The sequence below is a fragment of the Mastigoproctus giganteus genome, chromosome 1, assembly GCF_048544385.1.
Source record: "Mastigoproctus giganteus isolate SK-2022 chromosome 1, ASM4854438v1, whole genome shotgun sequence".
NCBI lineage: Eukaryota > Metazoa > Arthropoda > Arachnida > Uropygi > Thelyphonidae > Mastigoproctus > Mastigoproctus giganteus.
The window spans coordinates 174,140,732-174,166,222 of NC_143575.1; the positions used below are offsets into that span (position 1 = coordinate 174,140,732).

The 25,491-nt window shown below is 37.5% G+C and overlaps 1 protein-coding gene across 1 annotated transcript in view; it reads left to right on the top strand.

Moving 5' to 3' along the window:
* Positions 1-25,491, top strand: part of LOC150091274 (organic cation transporter protein-like) — a 212,738-nt gene that overhangs the window by 48,535 nt on the left and 138,712 nt on the right. The window contains exons 2-3 of the mRNA XM_090383043.1: positions 2,067-2,497; positions 22,564-22,667. Coding sequence (XP_090239169.1) covers positions 2,099-2,497; positions 22,564-22,667 — 503 coding nt within the window. The 5' untranslated portion in view covers positions 2,067-2,098. The remainder of the gene's footprint in view (positions 1-2,066; positions 2,498-22,563; positions 22,668-25,491) is intronic.

Below are 25,491 nucleotides of genomic sequence, written 5' to 3' on the forward strand. Positions count from 1 at the left end.
TCATATCCATCCACTTCTTAAAATGGTCGACAAATCCCTGCCTTCCAATTAGAGCCCCATTGCGCCTATCTCTACTCTTTCCAAATTATGGAGAAATGCATCAACTGCCAGCTCTTAAACTATCTCGAAACCTTCCATCTGATCGATTGTTACCAATACGGATTCGTTAGTGTTGATCCACTGATGTTTTGGTGTTATTCATCTTTGGACAAATCTAATGGGAAAAAAAAACAAAAACTCAAATAGTTCTCTTGACATTTTTCAGGCTTTTGGTCGGGTATGGCATAAAGGTGAGCCAAACAAGCTCCCATCTTATGGCCTGTCACTGCTTTTTTTGCAATTGGATATCTAGTTTTCTCTCTGAACGCTCATGATATGTGATGCTTTCTTCTAATTTCTCCATTAATGCTTGTGTTTCTAAGGTTAATTTCCTTCTCCATTCTTTTCCTATTTGTAGATGTGACCTTCCTCTACTGACTAGAAATCTTATCAACAGTTCTGTTGATCAAAGCACGCTGCATTCCACCTTCTAGTTTGAGAAACTGTTTGTGCAGGACAAAGTCTCAAATGTCCACCAAATTTCTTAAATGCTGATCTCCACGTTATTCTCCAAATGGGGCGCAGTTAACCTCATTCTTTTGAAAACTCGATCCAATCTTATTTCTTACAAAAAAAAAGTTGCTATTGTGCTCATCATCAATGACACTGATTTCTAGACAAGGGATTACCCCGACTTCTAATCTCTCTTGGTATAAGCACATCACAAATATTACTTCCTCTGCATCAAAAAAATTGGTTTTTTCTTTCATTTTCTGCGTTACTTTTCTTACAAACGACTAGCGACTTCGTACAAATTTAAAATCGATTCTGGCATGTGATATCGTTCCCAAATCTGCGGTAGTTTCCCCAAGCCCTCTCTCAAGCTTCTAGATTTCATTCAAAAGTGGACAGTTATGTTAATTAATGACCTATTGTTTACCGATTCTCTCCACTCTTTCTTAGACTTTTTTTCTGCTGCATGCCCTCTTCGGTAGATATTTCCATGGGCACTGTCCTTCTGAATTAGCGTCTAATTTCCCTACTGTTTTCTAAACCAGTTAGCATCCATTAACTGTCAGCCTCCAAACTCACGGAACCAACTTTTTCTCTACCTCATTTATTCCTTCTGTTTCTGTTTTCTACTAATGTGAACAAGTATCTTCCGTCCTTTCAGCTCATACACGGTACCAAGTACTATTGGTTCTAATAACTTTCCTGTTTGGGAATTCGTAAATAATAAAAATAAATAAAAAATCACAACACACATGATTTTCGGCCATATTGTTCCAGGTGTGTTATGTTTGTACAAATGTGTATTCACGGACGAATTTTCATGTTGCACGGAATGAAAAACTCGGAGCAGCCGAGGAGGAAACCCTTCTAACTGTGACCAATTAACTACATCACTGAAGAGGCCTTGCGAATTCCTTTCAGTCTGATGGGATTAGAACTCGCACCTCTTCAAACAAGTGAAAAGTCGCGAACTGGCTATGCTGTCACGGAGGTCTATCTCATCAGAAAGCAAATCATTGGAAATAGTTTGTTTTAACGAAGTATTATACAAATTGTTTTTAATTACGTATTGAACCGCTTTGCGCATATCACAGCTGCTCTCTTCTTAAGAGGAGTTGGTAAAGTTGGTGGCGTCATTCATTTGGTGAGGCAGTAAACAGATGTATTGTTACTGTGGATGAGCGATGTTAAGGGTGGGGAATCTGAGCTACGTAGTTTAGAACAAGATGGAAAAGAAATAGCAGTGCTGAAGAATAATTTAATGAAAATAAATGAGAAATAATTTATGCGAAAATGCAAGATTTTCTCAATCTTCAGTAGTCTAATAGTATTTTCTCATTATGGAATTTATTATATTTAATATGAATTTAATACTATCAGGCATTAAATATTATAATAAAAATTATTTACTAAACATTGACATTAGTTAATGCCATTATTTAATAAAGAGAATCAAATATATAATAATTTTATACTTATATCAACTAATGCTAATATTTTTCCCACTATTTCAGAAATCTTTAGAATCAAGGGAAAGACATCCTGTATGACCATGGGAGACGTTCCAAAATCGCCATCCTCTGATAGTGATATCTCCGACGTGTACGGGAGATATGGAAGGTGGCAAAGAATGGTTTTTATCTTCGCGTTCGTTACAAGCATATTTTCAGCATGGCATAATCTGGCGATGGCTTTTTTAGCTCCTGATGTCGACCATTGGTGTGCGCGACCTGCGGATGTTAGGAACACAACAACAGTGGAAGAGTGGAAGAACTGGAGCCTCCCAAAAGAGACTATTGGAGATAAAGTTCGCCCTAGTCAGTGTGAGGTGTTTGAATTTGCAATTCAAGGTAAAAATGAAAGCTCGTTTAATGGAACTAATCGAATCATATGCTCGGAATGGGAGTACGATGATAGTTTCTACAAATCTACGATTGTTAGCGAGGTAAAGTTTTGATATTTTCGAAATCTGTGATATTGAAAATAATTATTATAATCAAAATTTTCTTACAACACGGTCACATTTTTTGGAGGAAGGAGAACTCTTCGAATATCCTGCAAACAACTATCTACATCTGGCCTGTAGTTGTCCTGAAAGTCTCTAGATTTTTGTGGGGGAGATAGGGGCATGAAGGTCTGTATAACGAAATCTAGTATTTCGTGCCAAGGCAGATCAGAGTAGAACGCTTTGTTTACCATGCCGAAATATTTTTCAAAAACAATGGAAGAATAAATTCAAAAATAACATTTTAATAATTGAGAAATACAATGCCCAATTTGAACTTCATATATGAAAAAATAATTTGCGAACAATGACAGTTCCCGTTAGCTGACTGGGGAAGATGAAGGGATGGAAAGAAGTTTGTGAATAAGAATTAAACTAGGAATCATATTTAAATAATTAAAAATATTGAAAATGTTGTCGGAAGCAAAATTTAAACATTATTATTGGATAATATAGTAACTCTGATCCTTATAACCTCCGCAGAACTATAGCCAACAGCATTAGGCCAAAATGTGAACTCGTATAGCCCGATTCGTCCGGTGACTTATCTAAAAAAATAAAGGTCGCGGGTTCGAATCGTACTTCTGGTATTGGTGTGGCAACTGTCCAGTATTTTCTAATATGAATTTTCTAATATAGTGCTATGCGCCTTCAGTATATCTAATGATGTCCTTAAAAACTAAATATATACTATACTATATTTTAAACTATCACTGAAATGAATGATTCCATATGTTGCAAATAGTAACAATAACATACAGTGTAGGAAATATGAAGTTCCAATGTATCTACATTATTTTTACTTATCGTATTGCCTACTCATTTAAGTACAAACACCTACTTCATAACATGCTGGACCTCCGCATAAGAATTTGTAAAGGTGATAAGAGTGAGGTGGTCTATCATAATGATTGCTGAATGTCACAAATATACATAGGGGAGGCGCACACAAACGTTCATGCAAACTGTCTTATAAATACACACCCTTGTAATGATATGTCATAAAAAACCACATAAACTGGCACACTACGCAACTAAAAGTAGTCAGTGAACTGAAAAATAGAACTAGTCAACCGACGAACGTTCGACTGAGGTGAGATCTGAAGAGTTAACTGCAGTGCTATCATGCTAAATCATTAAGAACAAGTTCAGTCCATCTTTAAGGAGGGCGGGTGTTGGAATTGAAAGTTACATTTGTTGATTATGATTAAAATTACATCTTGCTGGTCTCTCAGCGGGCTACAGATTGTATTGGTCTCTTCCCACTAACTTGGATTTTATGTTTTTTTGTCCAATAATAACGACCATAGTGTATGTACCAATTACACTTTCGGTGGTGGTGGGGGGGGGGGGAAGGATGAACACCCAGTAACGGCTTGAGTTTATGGGGATTCCTTCTGCAAATGAAAAATTTAAATTGATTGTTATCTTATTTGTCAAATTCTGTATATGCAAACAAGATTATACTGTTCATACAGCGAAAAACTACCGTTTAGTGTAACATAATCAAACTCACAAGTGAATAAAAGTTGTATCACCTCATTTGCATTTACCTTTTAAGGTACGCAATTAATGGAAATGTTCATTTGTGTGTTAAATAGGTCTTGTTCTGATATCTAAATATGGGTATTTTTAAAGAAATCATTCTGGATGTGCTTCTTTCAGTTTGTGTGCAGATGCCAAGCATGTCTGAATAATATTTTATGATCCAATGGAACGGCGCCTCCGTAGCCAGGTGGGAAGGAGCAGCAGTGCGTAGTACACGCTTCTTGATTAGACCGGGGTTCGAGCCCGTCACCACCAAATACGGAGGATGCGGAAAGGTCAAGGAATGACCACCGCATATCCCGGAGCAATATGGCCTTAGTTGCTAATGCTCCTAAAAACCAAATAACTAACTAACTAACCAATGGAACGAAGACGTTATATGACTGGATCATACGGTGTTTTTGTGCCATTGAAGACTGTATGGCTTCTTTATTATTACCTCAACTCGCTGCTAATCATGTAATATAAAATAAACTTTAAATACGTATTAGCAAAAAGATCGTGTGCCTCGGGAATAAGCATGCTGAAACAGATATTTTCGCTACAGACGAAATGTAAAAGTACAAAATAAAACCTTTATTAAAAATACAGTAAAATAAAAATAAATTACGATATATGGAAATTTATTAAGAATAAAAAGCATTTTAATAAGTTATTTCAGTATTATTAATTTATCATGTAGTTCAAGTACGGAATTAGATGATACTGAGAATTAGACAATATTGAGCATCTGTTCTGACGGCGACCCTCTGCTTTCCGTTCCTTCACTTTCTCTTTCAGGCGTCTCAGGCTGCCATCATAAAATGGAAAACCTTCACGAACATAGGTATGAATTAGGGGGTGTCAGTGGCGCATACTTTGGGACTGTTATACAGTATATCCATTTTTGTCAAAGGTTTATGCAGTACACGTAAACATTGTGCACTATTCTCTATTTGAGTTGGATAATCCCAATTTACAAAGGAAAATTCCACCTTCCTTCTTATGTTAAGCGGACAGCGAAAATCCCGCCTTCAGCCTATTACTGATTGTTACATCATCAGTTAATTTGGTAAAATTTAACAAATTAATTTTATCAATTCCACATTTGTGGGAAACCACTGTTGCCGCCCCCAACCCAAACATAAAACACTACTCTAATATCATGACTGAGCGAATCTTCAATTCAATTGAAGAATGCATGGCAAAGTGAAAGACTTTCAAAAGAAAGAATGTGCAAATAGGCTGCTAGAACAGCTGGTAGGGATTCTGTCAATGATATACAGAGACAAAAGGTGATTACCCAATTGTGTAAAGGCAATTAGGCTACATCTGGAAATGGGTCATCATAGTTTATTTACAAAAAAACAATGTAAATAGGAAAACAACATGCAGTGTATATATAATACCTCAGGGACTTAAATCTGGTGAGTATGGGCTTTGGCAACCAGGGTCCTGAGCTGAATATCATCATTCTTCTCTCTCTCAGGGTAACTCGAGAATTCTTTTTGGCTGGTGCAGCATAAGCCTCAGGCTTCCTTGCACCGTATGGCTAGTAATAAGTATATATGTATACTACTTTCTGGTCGGTCTTATTGATAAAATGAATTATAATATAATAATATTTATTGAGATAGACCCGTTGTACATGTTCAATGTGACAGTAACTTTAATCAGTGTCGAAGAAATTTTCTGGCAGTCTAGATATTAAACAAAGTCGTGCTGTCCACATCAATGCTAACTATAATCGAATACAGTATCCACCGTTGGCTGAAAGTCGAGCAAAGCAATAGGTGTTGAGGATTTAGGAAGTTTTTTGTAGAACTATTTGCCATTTGGAAGTTGAGCACCTAGACTTCATAACCAACACACAGCATATCATTCATTCATTCTGATCAATAGCAGAACTATCAGACTGGCATAAACAAAAAAAAAAAAAAAAAAAAATCGTATCATGATTAATCGCGAATAAACTCGTTCACTCACTATCATGTCCTTAAATTGGGTGTGTTTTGTTGGTCTGCCTGTTTTGTTGGATGAAAAACCAGAGTTTCCGGAAGGAAAAAACTTTCGCTGTCCTCCCCTCCCTTGATGCCGACTACTCAGCCATTGACTGGATTCGAACCCTTGCTTTTTTCGGAATTTTTTTTTAGCCTAGTGTGGGGATAGCAGTAATTATTTTTTCTTTTTTCATATTTTAAAAAAAATTAAGGGAGAAGAGAATAAAGTAAAAGTTTCTAATAAAAAAAATTCACGTATTTTAAGAAAATATTACATACAGTACTAAATATTGAACAATGGGTCTATTAACCTTATTTTATGAAAATGTTTATCTTTTGGCTCTTATAATCGTCCATTGGTGTCTCCCGTATGAGATTCCAACAGTAGTCTGCCAACATATTTGAGCTCCATTTTCCCTGGTATCTTTTTTCCATTTGAAAATTTATTTCACCATCTTGGTGAAATAAATTTTCTGTTTATACTCCGGGACGACCAAACGGTCAGAGGAGTTCACAAGGTGGACAGAATACAAGAAACAGCACCGTATTTAGCAGTCACGAGCTTGAACCTCGGTCACTCAAGGCACGTGTACTTAGCACCCGCTCGCATGACCACTCGGCTACGGCGGTCTTTCAGTGTTCATTAGACTGCTCCCAAGTTTTCAGGAAAAAAAATGGGAATGTAGGAAATGAAGCTTTAACGACAGTCTTGGTTTTCTGTAATTAACCTACGATATTTGGAAACTGAGGTTGATTAGAACTTTTTAAGCACATATCTGAGTTTTTGAACTCATTTTCTATAAGAATCAGTCGAAATTATTTCAGGGAGGAAATTTATGCCGACCAGTGTAATTAGTGTGGTACTACAGGGCGATACAAAGGCAGTGCCGAACCAAGGTATTTTCACGCCCCGGGCAGAAAGATTTTTCGGCGTCCCTTTACTAAGGAGATTATAAATAAATAAATTTTCTGTTTATACTCCGGGACGACCAAATGATCAGAGGAGTTCACGAGATAGACAGAATACAAGAAACAGCACCGTATTCAGCAGTCACGGGCTTATATATATATTATTGTTTTCATGATTTGTAAAATTTGGCACCCCTTAAACCGGGTGGAAAAGGTCCGGGTTCGAATCCCGTCGATGATGTGAGGAACTTTTGGGCTTTTTTCACTCCGTGGCTGAGTTAGTCGGTCTCAGATGTAGATAGCAAGGATTTTTTCCCAGAAACTGGGATTTTTTTTGTCCAGCTAACAGGCAAATCGACCAGAGAACACACGCAATTTACAGTCAAAATAAATATATGGGTAGATAGTGGTGAGCTGTGGATATTTTAACAATGGGCTCGCAGTTTTTCCGACTTTCTACCGAGTGAATTTGATCGGTCACGGAAATGACGTCATCGGCGGCTTCCACTAGAGGCGCTTCACACGCTCGCACTACTAGTAGTGTGATTACAGCGCGTGACGCATTTTTCGTAACCGGTATGATATCTACAGTCAGGGGCGGATTTAGGGGGGAGAGGGGATGGACACAGAGGCGGATTTAACGGCGGGCGCACCGGGCGCGCCCTGGGCCCCGACTTCTGAAAGTCTCACGCAAAACCCCAACAAATTAGTTTCGGCGTCCCTTTACTAAGGAGATTATAAATAAATAAATTTTCTGTTTATACTCCGGGACGACCAAATGATCAGAGGAGTTCACGAGATAGACAGAATACAAGAAACAGCACCGTATTCAGCAGTCACGGGCTTATATATATATTATTGTTTTCATGATTTGTAAAATTTGGCACCCCTTAAACCGGGTGGAAAAGGTCCGGGTTCGAATCCCGTCGATGATGTGAGGAACTTTTGGGCTTTTTTCACTCCGTGGCTGAGTTAGTCGGTCTCAGATGTAGATAGCAAGGATTTTTTCCCAGAAACTGGGATTTTTTTTGTCCAGCTAACAGGCAAATCGACCAGAGAACACACGCAATTTACAGTCAAAATAAATATATGGGTAGATAGTGGTGAGCTGTGGATATTTTAACAATGGGCTCGCAGTTTTTCCGACTTTCTACCGAGTGAATTTGATCGGTCACGGAAATGACGTCATCGGCGGCTTCCACTAGAGGCGCTTCACACGCTCGCACTACTAGTAGTGTGATTACAGCGCGTGACGCATTTTTCGTAACCGGTATGATATCTACAGTCAGGGGCGGATTTAGGGGGGAGAGGGGATGGACACAGAGGCGGATTTAACGGCGGGCGCACCGGGCGCGCCCTGGGCCCCGACTTCTGAAAGTCTCACGCAAAACCCCAACAAATTAGTTGAACTAATATGTTCAACTACTAGTTCAAAACTTTGTGATTATTATTATGCTATTATTAATTATATTATACATATATTATATTCAAATTTTATTGGAAATAAAACATTCATAGTACATAATATTTTTTATTTATTTTAAAAAATGGTTAACATGTATTTTTATTTTCCCTGTCTCTCTTTTTTTTTTTTTAAGGGGCCCAATATTTTCTTCTGTGCTCGGGGCCTCAATCGACCTTAATCTGCTACTGGGTGGACAGATGCAACTTATTTACCCCCTTAACCATGCGTATAAGTGAATGTGTAAAACATTCCTAGGCCTATCTAAAAGGAAAAAAAAAAATTAAAAACCTGGTCGGCATTAGTAGAGGCATATGATGCAAGAAAGCAAGCTTATGCACCATCAGACAAAAAAAAAAAAAAAAAAATCCACTCCCATTTCACCCCTCTGTTTGTTCAAAATACCTGTCCAGCTGAGCCTTAAATTTATTTAGGCTATCAACTTCCACAACAAGGGATGGAAGTCTGTTCCACCAACCAACTACCCGCTGGCTAAAGGCAAATTTCTGCACATCTATCCTACATCTGTCTTTCCTCAACTGGAATTTATGCTCTCTCAGGTGATTATTCTGAGAAAGAGGAAGAATCCTATCGGCATTGAGCATGCTCAAAGCATTCAAGGCTTTATATACCTTGCCGGTGCATAGTCTCCGGACACTGTAATTTGCAAAACTTAAGTCTTTCTTCGTAAGAGCAACCCTTGGTTCCATTCACTAATCTTGTTGCCCTTCTCTGTACTCGTTCCAGCAGCTCTACATCCTTCTTGAAATGAGGCCCCCAGACCAGTATACAGTACTCAAGGTGTGGCCTGACCATTGCCTTATACAAGGGAATAATCACTTCCTTATCCCTGCTAGAAAAATTCCTGTATATCATTGACAAGACACCATGAGCTACCCTTGCAGTCCGTCTGCACTGCTCAGGAAACTTCATGTTTGTTGATACGTTGCTCTGGGGTTACTGTTTCCCATATGTAGTACTTAACATTTGTCAATGTTAAACTTCATTTGCCACCTCTCAGCCCATCTGCTCAACCTTTCCAGATCCTGTTGCAGCAGCATACTGTCAGTAGTGTCCTTAATAACCCTGCCAACCTTTGTATCTGCAAACTTGGACATTAAGCTTGATATAACATCATCAACATTTATAAATACAGAAAACAACAATGGACCCAACACTGAACCCTGAGGGACTCCACTAATAACATTAGTCCACGATGAGCAGTATCCATTGATTACCACTCTGTCTTCTCCCCCTCAACCATCCCTTTATCCATAGCAGCAATTTGCCTCCAATGCCTCACTGCTCCAATTTGTGCAGCAGTCTTCCATGTGCAACAGTATCAAAAGCCTTTCTATGATCCAAATATATAATATCAAAGTTATTCCCTGCATCCAGTTCTTTTGTGATTGCATCATAGAATCCAATCAAATTGGTCAGGCAAGACTTTCCCTTAACAAAACCATGCTGTGTCAGAGCTACAACTGAAGTTTTGTCTAGATGATCCTGCAGCGCATCTTTAACCAGTACCTCGATTAATTTTCCTGGAACAGAAGTTAAACTCACTAAGGGTCTATAATTACTTGTGTCAGCCTTTGATCCTCCTTTGTGAATTGGGGTCACATTTCCACATCTCCAGTCTATGGGTACCTCCTCGAGTCCAAAGAAGCTCTCATAATTATGGCTAAGGGTTTGCTTACGTCCTTTGCTGCCTATCCAGTTATATCAGTTATGATATAACTGGATAGATCCCATCCACCCCGGGTGCCTTTTTTATGTTTATCCTCAACAATTTCTCCTCCACTTCCCTCTCAGTTATTACAAAATCATCTAGCTCACTGCCAGAGTTTACTTCACCTCTGGTATTCTCCTTCCTGAATAACTCATGTGTGAATGTAGATGCAAAATACTCGTTTAATTTGTTAGCCACCTGAGTAGGATCATCAACAGTTAAACCATCAATATCCAATCTGATTCATCCCTTTCATTCTAGAGTTTACATAGGTAAAGAACTCTTTTCTGTTTTTCTTTGCATGCTTTGTAAAGGATTTCTCATAGTCTGCCTTTGCCTGCCTAATCTCCTTTGTGACTTGGTTACAGACCAGCTTATATCTATCATAGGCTTCCATGTCACCCATTAATTTATATGTATCCCATGCATTTTTCTTCTCTGCCATATGTCTCATTAGTTCATCTGATATCCATTTAGGCCTAAACATTGACCAATATTTCTTAGTTGGTATGTAAAGCCTAGTAGCTTCCAAGATAAATTCTTTGAATGCTTCCCATTTTGAATTTGCTGTTTGTAACATCATCAGTTGGTACCAGTCATGCTTCGCCTTACGATGATAACTGGATGCTACAGTGTCTGGAGTTCTAACTTTTCAGAATTTTTGAATACTATGACGTCGCAATCATGCTTCCTGAAGTTACTACTGCAGCATGATTGCAACAATACAAATATTTGTCAATTTCTTCTTTTTTTTTTTTTTTTTTTTTTTTCCTTCTCGCATTTTCGTTACATTCCATTGTTAGGTTCCCCTAACGGCTGCATATGTCGCTTCAACTACAAGATCGGTACATCAATCGGTGCTATTTTTCAGAGCTATTTAGATACATTGCACTCGCAAGTATACATCTCTTACTTTAGTTATCATAAATCCATTGTATCTTGTCTTCCAGAAATTATGAAAACCTGTGAATGATCAATAAAATATTCACCAAAAAAAGCTCTTGTTTCGTAATCGATATATACAAATCAAAATACCTAAAAGAAACGCGAAGGATGTTTCGCATAAACCATCTACTGCGCGTGCTCGACACATGCGCAACTTTCTTATTAGTCTTTTTTTTTTTCTTTTTTTTAACAACTAGGGAAATATAATGAATACCAGTAGCGTAGCTACCCTTTTTCGGGCCCGGAGGCAAAGAACATGTTCGGGCCCCTACTTAATTAATGAAAATTGCAAAAACAGGAGACAGCCAGACGCCTATCCCCTAAAGGGCCCGGAGGCAATTGCCTTGCCTGCCTACATGGTAGCTACGCCACTGATGGATACTTTTTTTTTTTTTTTTTTTTCATGATAAAATTTTAATATTGCGAATAAAAAATAACACGAAATATTTCCCATATCACAAATAACATAAAAACTATCGCAAAACATTCCACAATATAAAAACAAATATTACATCAAAAAACAAACACTAGAAAAAGTACATAAAAATCAGAGATTACATGAAAAAATTATTTCACAGATATTCAAGAAAAATTTATTCTAAAAATTGCCACGTAGAATTTACGTTATTAATATTTGTTGTCGATCTTCTGCTTTGCTCAATAGCTGAGTGATGATTACAGAGGAATGATTTAATGTAACAATCCGGATCAAATAGAAGCAATGGTTTTCCATTTAGATGTCATAATCTGCAAAGTGTTTAATTGTCAACATTATTCATTCACTCAATATTATTCATTACGCTGAAAACTTGCTCAGCTTCAGCACTGCTAATCGCAATGGTTTCAAAGATATTTTCTGGCTTTCTTAATTGAAAAGGTAATTTCACTCTATTTTAAAGATAAACTGTCTTCGACAAAATCTCTAAAATCATTAATTTTTATTTTATATTTTATCAGAAAACTTAAATTTCTTATTCGGTTTTCACCCTCTTGCCACAGAGACAAATTTCTTTCACATTCCACGATTTCGGGTAGTATATGTTTAAAATTTCTTTCAATTGTATCGTTATTTTCTTTATTTAATTTAAAATTGCCCTGTTGCATTAATAACTTATCCTTTAAGGCCAACACAATGCATTTAATAACGTGTCATGAGGTAATTTTTTTTACTTTCGATTTTGATTCCTTCAAGTTTTTTCCACTTCAACATGTTCTCAATATTTCCTTCAGAATTTTTCAAATTAGCAATAGCACTGATAGTTCGAATAATTAATTTACAGTATATGCTTTTACCATTGATTCTGTAAAGCTTCTGAAAGGTAAGAGAACTCCTGCAGGGTGTCGATCATTACTGCTAAATTGTTAAATTAAAAATTTAAAAGTCGATTTAATAATCCGGAATATTTAACTTCAGATTCAAAATGTTTGCACAAAGCGGGATGATTCCTCCAACCCACAATTGTTGTCCGCAAGCTAAAAGCTGCTCATCGTTGCCTGAACACACGACCGATCTTTATAGTTTCCACATCAAGTTCTTTAGCAATCATCCTTAATTCGCACTAGTTTTTTGGAGATTGGTGATATAGTTTTCTTTTTTAATTATTGCCTCAATCTCCACCCCCCCATACGTTGCTACTCTCACTAGTTCTTTGAATATTGTGCAAAATGTCGGAATCGCATGGATATTCAGCTACTGTGACCATCTAAATATAGACAGGAGAAATTTACTGGAAGGTGTGGATTACTCACTTCTCCAAAAAAACGTCCATTTGTCGGAGTAAAGGGGAACCACAACACACGTTGACCAGAGGCTATAATCTGTGTCGAGAATCTTCTTAATCCTCTGACTGGCTATGGAAAGCATATTGACTAGCCCGACTTCTCGGTATGTGACTGCATAGGTTTTACGGACACCACTAACATTGTGAAACGGTAATCCCTTTCACCCTTAATTCGCACTTTCTAATTATCTAAATTGCCTCAAGGTCAGAGGTCAGAACAATGCATACAAATTTGTCTCTCCTAATCCGTTCGTTACATGGAAATTTTCTTCGTTCAATGGAAACTATTTTTACTTTATTACTGCAAGACACAAGGTGGAATAAAAAAAAAATTCGCTGTAAAGAAGTTCGTTAAATAGAGGTCCAACTGATTAAATCAAAATGAAGCAATTTTAAAATACATAACCGATCGATTGCGCCATGAAAATGCTGGGAATGGGGCCCCCGCTCGCCCAACTGTAGTTTTGGCTCTGGATACTCAATAACTGCATTTAGGATTTCATTTGTAAAATAAATGATCGTCTCAACAATGGGCTCGCATATTTTTAAAAAAAATAATGGGCTCATGCGAGCCCACTATAGCTCACCACTGGGTAGATGTAATCATTTATGGGGAACCCTAATATCATAATTTTTTTTTTTTTTTTTTTTTTTGGACAAGAGCCCTGCTAGCCCATGCCTTAATCCTTAAACCAAATGGTTAGGGCAGTTATGTTGTTAAACAGTATAGGCACTTGTTCGTGAATCTAGCAGGTGGAGTCAGAATTTCTAACCATCTCCTGCTGAAAAGAATCAGATCAAACTGATCTGGCTACATGGTTAGTGGTTGTAGGGTTTTAAGCGCATCGGCTACTTAGGCCATATTGTGCTGTATATAATTTGTGAAGAATGCACACCCAGGGGTCCAAAGCTGGGACCCCTGGGTGTGCATTCTTCTCTTTCTTGGTGGTTCCCTTTTACTCATCTCTCTCTCTCTCTCTCTCTCTCTCTCTCTCTCTCTCTCTCTCGGGGGTAATTCATATATATATATATATATATACAGGCATACCTCGATTAACGAATAGGATGCGTTCCACGAAATTACTTCGTTAAGCGAAACTTCGTTTTCAGAGGTAAAAATACTATGGCCAGAATAGGGATACGTTCCTACGTAAAGAAAATGAAAAGCTTTTTTTCGAACAAAGAAAAGTTTTATTAAATAAACAGTCAACTTACATACAAAGTGAAATCACATTTTAAAATATGAGGTTAAAGTTGATTGTTTATGCTTTTTTCCTCTTTCATTTAACAATTGCCTATACGGAGTTATTGCATTTAACACTGATCGCTTAACTATAACACTTCTTCCTAAGTCAGGATCATTTTCACTAAAAAAATTTAAAACGTTTTCAATATCATTTAAGCACCTTTTTAAATCTTTGGTTGTTAACACTTTTTCGGCAGGTACTTCTTTAACTTCGCCTTCACTATCTTTGTCTTCGTTGCTAACAAAGCTTTCTAAATCTTCCACTGAAAAACCATCATCTTCTGCATTCAATAAATTTCTAACATCCTCTTCATCGACATTTTCGAAACCTATTTGATTGAGCCATCTGGATAACTTCATTTCTAATTCTTGGATGTTATTTTCTTCTTCTAGTACAACTTCTGGCCATATTTTGCGCCAAACTCCATTTAAGCATTTCTTAGTGACTTCTTTCCAAGAACTATCAATGCTTTCTATTGCGTTTTTAATGGTGTAGTTTTTCCAAAAAGTTTTAACTGTCATTTCCTCTTTATCCTCTAGTTCAGTTAAATTGCTTAAAGTTCGACGCAGATAATAAGCTTTAAATGATGCTATTACTCCCTGATCCAATGGTTGAATCAGGGAAGTTGTGTTTGCTGGAAGAAACACAACTTTGACAGGAATGCATGTGTCCAACGTGTTAAGATCAGTAGGATGTCCCGGAACATTGTCTAACAACAAAAGAGCTTTTTCTTCAAATTTGTTTTTTTGACAATACCGTTTTACTCCAGGACAAAAGTGGTTAAAAAACCAATCAGTAAATAACTCCTTGGTAACCCACGCTTTTCTATTTGCTTTCCATATTACAGGTAAATTCATTTTTATGTTACCTTTTAACGCCCTCGGATTTTCTGAATGGTAAACTAATAACAATTTTAATTTATAATCGCCAGAGGCATTTGATCCAAAGAGTAACGTTAAACGGTCTTTGGCTGCTTTGAACCCAGCAGCTGATTTTTCTGCAATAGAAATGAAGCTTTTTGTTGGTAGCCGTTTCCAGAACAAACCGCTTTCGTCAACATTGAACACCAAATTTGGTGGAAAATTTTCACGTTTAATTATTTCCTTTAGTTTTTCTGGAAACTTATTTGCAGCTTCAACATCTGCACTTGCAGCTTCTCCTGTTAATTTTACACTATGAATCCTGGCCGGTTTTTTAAATTTCTCGAACCAACCACGAGAAGCCCCAAAGGTTTCCGTAATTTCTTCAGTTTGTTTAGATTTCATGTGATTAAACAAAAATGGAATATTTTTTTATGTTAAATGGGGCTTGAAATTGCGGACTTCGTTATATCGAGGCTTCGTTATCAGAGGTAACGTTAACCGAGGTATGCCTGTATATATATATATTTTTTTTTTTTTTTTTGCTGGTGCAGCATAAGCCTCAGGCTTCCTTGCACCATATGGCTATTAATAATAACTTATGAAAATTAAGATTTAACAATCCTTCTGGGTAGCACTAGCAAATCCTTGCAAGGGTACACATAACTCATCTTCTCAAAGGCGAAGACCTTCCGCGAAGTACTCTGTGAGTACTTCGCAGAAGGTCTGCTATACTCTTTACAGAAGAGTAGCTTATTGGGGTGCCCTATTAGGGGGTCTCATCTTATGAGTATGGGCTTGGCATACCCAGGGTCCTGGCCTGGATATCATCATCTTTCTTCTCTTTCTTGGTGATTCCTTTCTACTTCTGACTCTTGCTCACTCTCTCTCTCTCTCTCTCTCTCTCAGGGTAACTCGGGAATTTATTTTGGCTGGTGCAGCATAAGCCTCAGGCTTCCTTGCACCATGTGGCTAATAATGATAATAATTACTACACAAGGTTGTGAATAAAGCTACATATGAAGGGGTTTTTTTTTTTTTTTTTTTTTTGTTAGTTGTTGGTGCATCGGCTTCTGTGGCCATAATGCAACTCCCAAAGATTTTGCATTTTACACTGATCCAAGCCCGAGGCAGGATTTGAACCCACGACCTTTGGGTTGCCAGGCAGGCACTTTATCCATCTGGCTGGCCCGGTCAGCATACATATGAGTTAAGAGCAGAAGATACAGTGTATGTGCACCCTCATGCGTAACACAGTTGGATTTCACTGTCCTCCCCACACTGTGTGAAAAAAACCAGAGTTGTCATTTCGTTAATGACACTAGGATTATGATTTTTTCACTACCTGGCTGTGAGTTAGTCGATCTCAGGCAAGTAGCATGTTTTTTCCCCAAAATTCAGATTTTTAGTCTAGTAAAACAACACATCAACCACAGAACACATACAAGTTATATGCACCTCTTGGTTTTAAACCGATGGTGGTACTGTAATCATGAGCGGATAGCACAGAATAGTAAGATATTATTGGTTTTCCGCAGAAGCCTATCTAGGATGGGGCCTCGTCCACAATTGGTGATTCATTATAGGTGCCGAACGGAGCCTATGACTCAAAAAAAAAAAAAAAAAAACACATATTCCTAGGTTATTTTAAAAATATTACAACTGTTATTATCTAAATTGGTAAAACTTTAGAACAGGGTTCCCCTTCCAAAATAGCAGCGAGAAGGAAGAAGGCAGTGGTTGACATGCCTAACCCACTATGGCTAGTGTTAGTTAGGGTGTTTATCTCCTCCCCGGCACTGTTTTTAAATCAGGAACTTGTTTTCCTATTTTAAAACGTGGGAAAGGGGGGGATACACACCCTAAGATTGAGGCAGTCTGGAGGGGGGGGACCCTATTCTAAAAGTCTCTGCTTAAAATGTATCATCCTATGGATAACGATTTAACAACTTTATAATTTAATTAATATTATAATCCAAAATAATATTTAATTAATATTATATGAATGTAATTTAATTATTTTTATGAAAATCAAGCTGCATTTCTGATACTTGAGCATAGCTGTCAAAATTCCAAGTTATGCTTTGGTCTGCATTGGGCATGTTGCGTGCATTTTGTAGAGCTTTATCAGCTATTGCATGACGTGTACTGCAAGGTTGTAAAATTCTGGAAATAGAGGAAGTACAAGCTTATCAATTACTGCATGCTATATGTAAATACTGTACATAGTTTGCTTCGCACTAATTACTTGGAACTAATATATATTTCATCTCTCTCCGAAGTAGTTACCATGCAAAATTGATTGCAAACCCATAGGGGGGGGGGTGAAGGATAAGTATATTCATACCATTTAAAACACAAATTGGTATCTTCAGTAAGAGACTGTTACCATGGATCTCTGTGATGGCAAATGATGGATAGATGTAGTTTTGCCCACTGCTTCATGCTGATTGTCTGCTAATCACTATTTTGAGTTAGAGTGAAACTGTTCTGCAAGCGGATAGGCCTGGTATAATTATGATACATGCTTGTAAATCTGACTTTTGACATTCTTTGCTATTGCAAAGATCCATGGGTAAGAGTCTCTTACTGAAGTTACAATTTGTGTTTTAAGTATATGAATATACTTTCCCCCCACGGGTTTGTAACCAACAAATTAATATACACCGATGAGCCAAAACATTATGACCAGCGAGTTGTTATGCAAATCGAAGCAATTGCAGGTGAACTGCAGCGTGTGTGCTAGTTGGGACATGGTATAAAAACACCTGATATTGAGCTCCGTTAATCAGTGTTACTCTTGTTCTTCAGATGGGAAATGCAGCAGACAAGTGAATTTGACAAAGGCCAAATTGTAAAATGGCCAGATGACTGGGTCAGAGCATATCCGAAATGGCACGGCTGCTGGGATGCTCACGGTCAGCCGTGGTTAGTACCTACTGAAAGTGGTCAGAGGAGGGGGAACCCATGAACTGCTGGCGAAGTGTTGGATGACCACGGCTCATCAATGCTTGAGGTGTGCGAAGGCTCTCCCAGATGGTACATGGCAAAAGAAGGGCGACTGTGGCACAACTAGCCAGTAATTGAAATGCTAGTGATGGGAGTAATGTCACAACACACAGTACATAGAATCCTGCCGAAAATGGGGCTGCGTAGCTGTAGGCCGCTCTGACTGCCCATGCGAACCACGGTTCACCGGCGACAATGCCTATAATGGGCACGTAAGCATTGAATCTGGACCTTGAGTGATTTGAAGAAGGTCGTCTGGTCTGATGATGTTTCCTGTTGCATCATGTGGATGGCCTGGTACGTGTGCATCATTTACCTGGGGAAGTGATGGCACCTGGATGCACCATGGGTCAAAAACAAGCCGGGACGACAGTGTCACGCTTTGGGTGATGTTCTGCTGGGATACCCTGGGTCCAGTCATCCATGTGCCGGGCGCTCTGACGTCTACCATGTACCTAAACATCATTGCTGACCAGGTACACCCTTTCTTGGCAACGGTCTTCCCTTCTGGCGGTGCCGTCTTTCAGCAGGATAATGCACCGTGCCACACCACCCGGATTGTTAGACTGGTTCGTAGAACATGAGGAAGACTTCCAAGTATTTCCCTGGCCTTCAAATTCCCCAGACATCAATCCCATTGAGCATCTGTGGTTGGTGTTGGAACAGCAACTCTGATCTGCAGCATCTCAACCACAGCCCTTACAGGAGTTAAAGGATCTGCTTGTTACGTGTTGGTACCAGATACCACAAGACACATTTATAAATCTTGTAGTGTCCATGCCTCACCGGGTACGAGCTGTTTTGGCTGCATATGGAGGACCAACATCATTAGGTAGGTGGTCATAATGTTTTGGCTCATTGGTGTATTTAACATTTCAGTTACACGACATTTTTTTTGTTTTATTGAGGAACTATTCAGGTGACTTCCCACACAGGATAGAAAGTCCCACAGCCCCCTCAATCTTCAGATGGTCTCACATTCTCTTCCAGGGTTGTGGGCCTTCAGCTTGACTACTGCAGAAAATATAACTAGATTTAATAGAATGCTGGAAATATGCTGAGTTGATCATTTGGGAAAAAAAAAGTTTGAGTAGTGAGAAGACATTCAAAGAAATGTTTTCTTTAGTTGAAGAAATGATTCGTACTGCTTCAAGTGAAAAGGCAAAATCAAGAACCAATTTAGGATGTGAAAATGCATTTTCTGTTCATTGGAGGATTAATCCCAACCATTTCATCCAAGGAATGAGTGACTTCTTTGCAGGCCATAATAAAGTAAAAGACAATTTAAAAAAAAAAAAAAATTCTTGTTTATACTTCAGCAGGATCCCCCAGGTCAGTGGAGTTTACAATAAATCATCAATGTCTTCCCAAGTAACCACAAAAAGAATAAGAAACAAGCATGAATATTTACGTGGAAATGGCTTCAAACTTCAGTAGGTTAAGGGGGAATTGGAAATGTGGCAAAATAAGTGAACATTAGTGGTCAACATTGTTAAACCCAGACAGTAATGAAGGGATTTTCCAAGTGCAATGGGATATTTTTTCTCTTGTATCAAAAGGTTGACTTTATGCACATCCTTGCTGTCTTCCCAGATTCTACTTTATCCACAGAGGTCTTTCTCTGCCCTTGAAATGATTAGACATTTGGCTGCAATACTTGACAGGGAATTGTTTCATTTATCTGGCATTGTTATTCACAGGAATATTCATGTTGGTCCAAATGAAGTTGTATTATGTTTCATGCATAAATGTCTGTTTCCCCCACCCAAGTATATTTTGATTAGTTAACTTGCATTGATTGATGAACAAATAAACAAGAGAAGTTTATTTAAATAAATTAATACAAATAAAAATGAGTATACCTAAAATAGACTATCATACAGGAAAGTGATAAAATATAACTGAATAAAAGCAATAAAATAAATAAATATTCAGATGTAAGTAGTTTTCAAGGTGATGTGCCTCTTTGTCAACTTAATGATGTTTGCAAAAGCAGGTCAAAATATAGCAAAAGTGTGGCCTTGCACATGCACTGACTAACTAATTGCAGATCGTGGTCTGCAAAAAAGAGGGGTAGAGAAGGAGAAGAAGTATAGGAAGAGGACATAAACTGTCTGACTCTGCATCATTGTCGCAACGTATCAGACATTAGTTCATCACCTGCCACCCTGATGCAAAATAATGACCTCCATAATAGGATGTATGCAGGTTCTAGAATTACGATTAATAGTGGAACCTGCCACAGCTATATGGAGAGCCTCTAACCATGAGAGGAGAGGGTTATTTGTTTGATATATTATTTCACCATTGAGGTGTGAATTATAGTTGAAGTGCTGCTCACTCCAATTATGTTCAGATATGGCTGAATTGGCAAACTCAGCACAAAAGATAATCCCCTCAGTCTCATAGACTTGATTGCATAATCTGCACTCAGTTTGACTGATATAACATTTCCCACAATTCGGGCAAGTAATACAATAAACTATATTTGTGTGATGCAATAGTGGAATAGTTGGTAACTTTATATAGCAGTGAATTCAGTTTCCTGCCAGTGAGATGCACACAACCAGTATGGTAATGGTGCAGCACCCTGGCAATGAATACAGACATGCCTGGACAGTGGAGAATGTAGGCAGTGGCAACTAGTGTGTTGTCCTGATTAACATGGGAAGCAGATTCATGATTGGAATCTGTCCTGTACATGCAGGTGGGGTAAACTGCATTTGGGTCAAGTCCATTCTGATTCTTATGAACTCATCTTTCTATCAGTGACATTGTCACAGTGCGAACATGCACGATAATTGTGCATGTTTGCAATATCATATAATCATGCATGTTCGCACTGTGACAATGTGCAAATCAATAATTCTCATTTCTGTCTTGTTCTTTGCTTCTTCCACCAAATAAATCCTTAATAAAATAAGGCTTCCAAATAAATACTTATACTTGCTCACCTGTTCTATTCTCTCTTCCTATTTTAATATTTAACTTGCCATTCTCATAAGTGGGATAGAGCCCACCCTGTCTCATGCCTTTCCAGTCTTTACTTTCACCACCTTGTCCTGCAATAACTATTCATTGTCTCCAATATAATCTGCTAATCATTGCTCTGTACTTCCAGAGAAAAAAAAATAAAATTACCTGAAAAGGCTATTCTGTTTCTAGATAATGCTCCTTCAAGACCCAGTTGTGAGGAGCTCAAAGAGGTGAACACAAAGGCCATATTTTACCACTGAATGTGACATCCAGCATGTGGATTGAGAGATTCTAGAACATCTGAAGAGTCAATATAGGCTAAAATTTTTAAGTTCACTTTTTCAAAAAAATAGAATACATGACTCTTATAGAATTGTTATTAGAATTAGAATTGTTAAGAGATCAGCATCAAATAAATGCTAACAATATAGCCCTATCATGGAATGAAATTCCAAGTTCATGGAGAAAAACCTGTAGAAAACTTTTCTAAGTTGGCATTAGTTAATGAAAGCCCTATAACGGATTCAATAATTTTTTCCAACAAGTTGGTGATGGTTGGTTGGAAAAAGGAAATTATGGATGATGCAAAATTCATAGACACTGATGGAATCAGATGGATCTAAATATGAACAAGAAAAGGTTGAATCAAACCCAGGGCCAAAAATTTCTGCAGCTGCTGCCTAAAATGCCTTAGATACAACTTTATGTTGTATTGAACAATAGCCCGATTCAACGGGAAATGTTATTTTTATAAAAAATAAAGTGGGTGTATGCTCTAAAATGTCACACTTCATTGTGTAAACATGAAACTTACTGATTGTGTGTGTGTGTGTGTGTATATATATATATATATATATATTCCCCCCCCTGCTGTAACTAGTCTTTAATTGGAATCAAGGCTGCTGGTCCTGATTATGTTGGATAAAAGGGTTGTTACTTTACAGGAATTTTGGCTGCATGTTGAGAATTGCATACAGTTCTGGAAATCTTATTTTAGGAAGGATGTGAATCTATCGGGTGGCTGCAAAGAGGAGCAACAAGATTAGTCAAGGGCACAAAAGGGGACTCTCACTACGAAAGACTTCTGCAAATTGTGCTACTTGGAAACTAGGCACTCATGAGGACACCTTATTGAAGTGTTTGAGGCTTTAATGGATGAGTACACTAATAAGGATGCCATCAACTGGCAACCTTATTCCTGCATGAACAACATATATCAGAGGATATAAATTGAAAAAGATCATTGCAGCATAAATGTGCAAATATTTTTGGTTTTAGCCAGAGAGTAATTGATTGTACCAGCCTTCCATATGGTGTTGTAGAAGTGGATACCTTGAATAAATTTAAGGAAGACCAGGAAGAATTAAACAAATTATTAGATTGGTTAGTTTTTTTTTTTTTTTTTTGGTTGATGCGGTATAGGTTTGTTTCCATAATTAGTATTACTACTAGTAATACTAATTACAGAATAAATTAAAGTCAGTTATTTAATTCATTACTGTTTTTTCTTTGATTGATATGAGGAATTAGTTAATTTATTTGTTATGTCTATTTATAGTGGAATTTGGTTTGCCAAAATGAGTGGCTGATTTCTTTGAGCCAATCAATATTCATGGCAGGTTATATGATGTCTATGATTATATTTGGGCAGCTTTCAGACAGGTAATTCATTTTAATATAGTGTTGTTTATAAAGACGTGTTATGATACAGTCCACTCTAGAAATGTAGTTAGTTTGCACACATATTACAGAATTAAGTTAATAAAATAAATTTATTTTCTAAAATTTCTCTGTATGTGATCATTTCTGTTTAATATTATACATGCTATTATATTGCCTAATAAATTTCTAAAATATAAATTAATTTGCCTCTTGCATATATTATATTTTATTATTTATGTATAGGGCATTCAAATGAAAAGTGGATAAGCTTAACATTTTTGATATGCCCTAAGTAGTAGATGTATCATCATAGGGTATCTGTTGGCAAAGTATCACATAAATCTGGACAAAAAGTTCTATTTCATAGAACTGTATTTTGCATCTACATTCACATATGAGGAATTTTTTAGGGAAGGAATGCCAGAAGTTTATCAATCTCTAGCAGAGAGCTAAATGGGGAAGAAACCCTTTGCCATAATTGACAGCATCTTTGGATTTGGGGGTGGGGTCATGTAGACTAGAGATATGTGATTGTATCCCCAGTTCATGAATAGTGTGAACATGTAGTCAAAGCGTGGATTTAAGGGACAGTCTTGTCTGATCAATCTGATTGGATACTATGATGGTGTAACAAAGGAACTGGATGCAAAAAATAATTTTGATATCATATACTTGGATTTCAGGAAATCTTTTGATTCTGTTACATATGACCATTGTTGTTTTCTATATTTATTGATGAATGTATATCAGGATTAATGTCTATGTTTGCAGATAGTACCAAGGTTGGCAGGGCAGTTATTGATAGTAATCAAGGTACTAGAAAAATTAAGCAGATGAGCTGAGAAATGGAAAGCAGAGATTGTCAATGTTAATTGACAAATGAAAGCTACTGTACATGGGTAGCAGTAATCCCAGATTAACATACCAACTGTGTGGTACTACACTCAGTGGAAAATGAAAAAGAACTGGGGGTAATTGTGCAGTCAGATATGAAGTTCTCTCGGTAGTGCAGACAGGCTGCCAGGACAGCTCATCCAGACTTTTTTTTTTTTTTAGTGATATAGAGGAATTTTGCTTGCAGGGATATGGAGGTGATAATGCCATTTATAAGGTGATGGCAAGGCCACATTTGAATACTGCATGCAGGACATGGAGGCCTTATTTTAGAAAGGATATAGATTTGCTGGTGTGGGTGCAGGAGAAGGGTAATGAGATTGAGGGGATCAAAAGGGTGCTCTTACCAAGAAAGACTTCAGTTCTGCAAATTAATATCTGGAGGCTAGGTAACAGTGAGGTGATCTAATTGAGGTGTTTGAGTTTGAATGGACTGAGTAAACGCATTGCAGGATGACATTTTTCTTGTGCAGACTCCACATGAGGTGGCATAAATTGAGGAAGGATGGTTGCAGGATGATGTGCAGAGGTTTGCCTTCATGTAGCAAGTGGTTGACTGATGAAACAGACTTCCATCTGTTGTTGTGGAAGTTGATATTTTGAATCAATTCAGGGAACAACTAGACAAACTATTTGAGGGAAGAGATGACATGAGCAGGGGGAGCATTTGCTCCCCCTGCAATGTTTTTGCCTTAAATGGTGCCTATTTCTTGAAAGGGAAATAGACTATATTACAAACATACAGTAAAAGTGTCTGTTTTGTCACCTATGCTCTTCCCTACTAAACTGGACATGAGAACGGTTTTCTTTTTTTTTTTTTTGGGCTGATGCTGTATGTGTTGGCTTTCTTGCATTATTTGCCACTACTAATACAAATAAATGCTCAAAGAAATGTCTTGAGTCAGGTATACATGGTCAGTGAGGTCCCAGACAATATTTCAGAAATTTGTGTTCCTTGCTTACTCTATTCATACAGCTGGAACTTATAACAGCTGTTTTTGAAAGCTTTTTCTTTGACTTGTTCACTAAAAATTCCATAAATATCCATTAACGCTACTCTGCATAGTTTTCAATGTTTGTATACTAATAGCTGTTTTTAACTCGGTTTTTTATGCTGGTTTCAGAAATGTTATTAATTTTTTTTTTTTTTTATCATGTACCATTTTTTTTTCACAGATCACTTAAGTTAATATCATGAGTTGTATTAAGTTAGGAGTAAATTCTGGAAATTTGTAAACTAAATCTTCACATGTTGGCAACACTGCCTTCAGTCATTATTTCTTAACTTTGAGAGCTCTGTGCCCCAGTGTTTATCAGTGTTAGCTCAGTTTATTTTTGAGATTATCGTGTCAAACTTTTACTGAAAAGTGAGTAAAATGTCTTTATGCAAGTGTTTGAACAATCCAAACTCATTTTGTTATATTTGTGGAAGTTGTCTAGTCCTTAAGGTACAAGATATTACAGAATTTGTAAAAAATGTGTATTGTGCTTATTTCAGAATGAAGCTCAGTGACCAACCTAAACGTTATGTTATGTTATTTTGATTTTTAGGAGCATTAGCAACTAAGGCCATATTGCTCCGGGAATATGCGGTGGTCATTCCCTGACTTTTTCCACATCCTCCGTATTTGGTGGTGACGGGCTCGAACTCCGGTATAATCAAGAAGCATGTGCTACGCACTGCTGCTCCTTCCCACCTGGCTACGGAGGTGCCTCCAAGCTAAACAATGGGCTCCACATAAATTTTGCCGAACCTGTATTGAAACATTGAGATTGTGGAAAAATGGTAAAAAGGCAGTGCCATTTGCAATTCCCATGATTTGACAGGAGCATACAAACCACTGTGATGACTGTTATTTTCCTTAGTTAATGTAGAGGGATAGAATTCAAAGAGTAAGAAGTACATTGTATAACCTAATATTCCATCTAC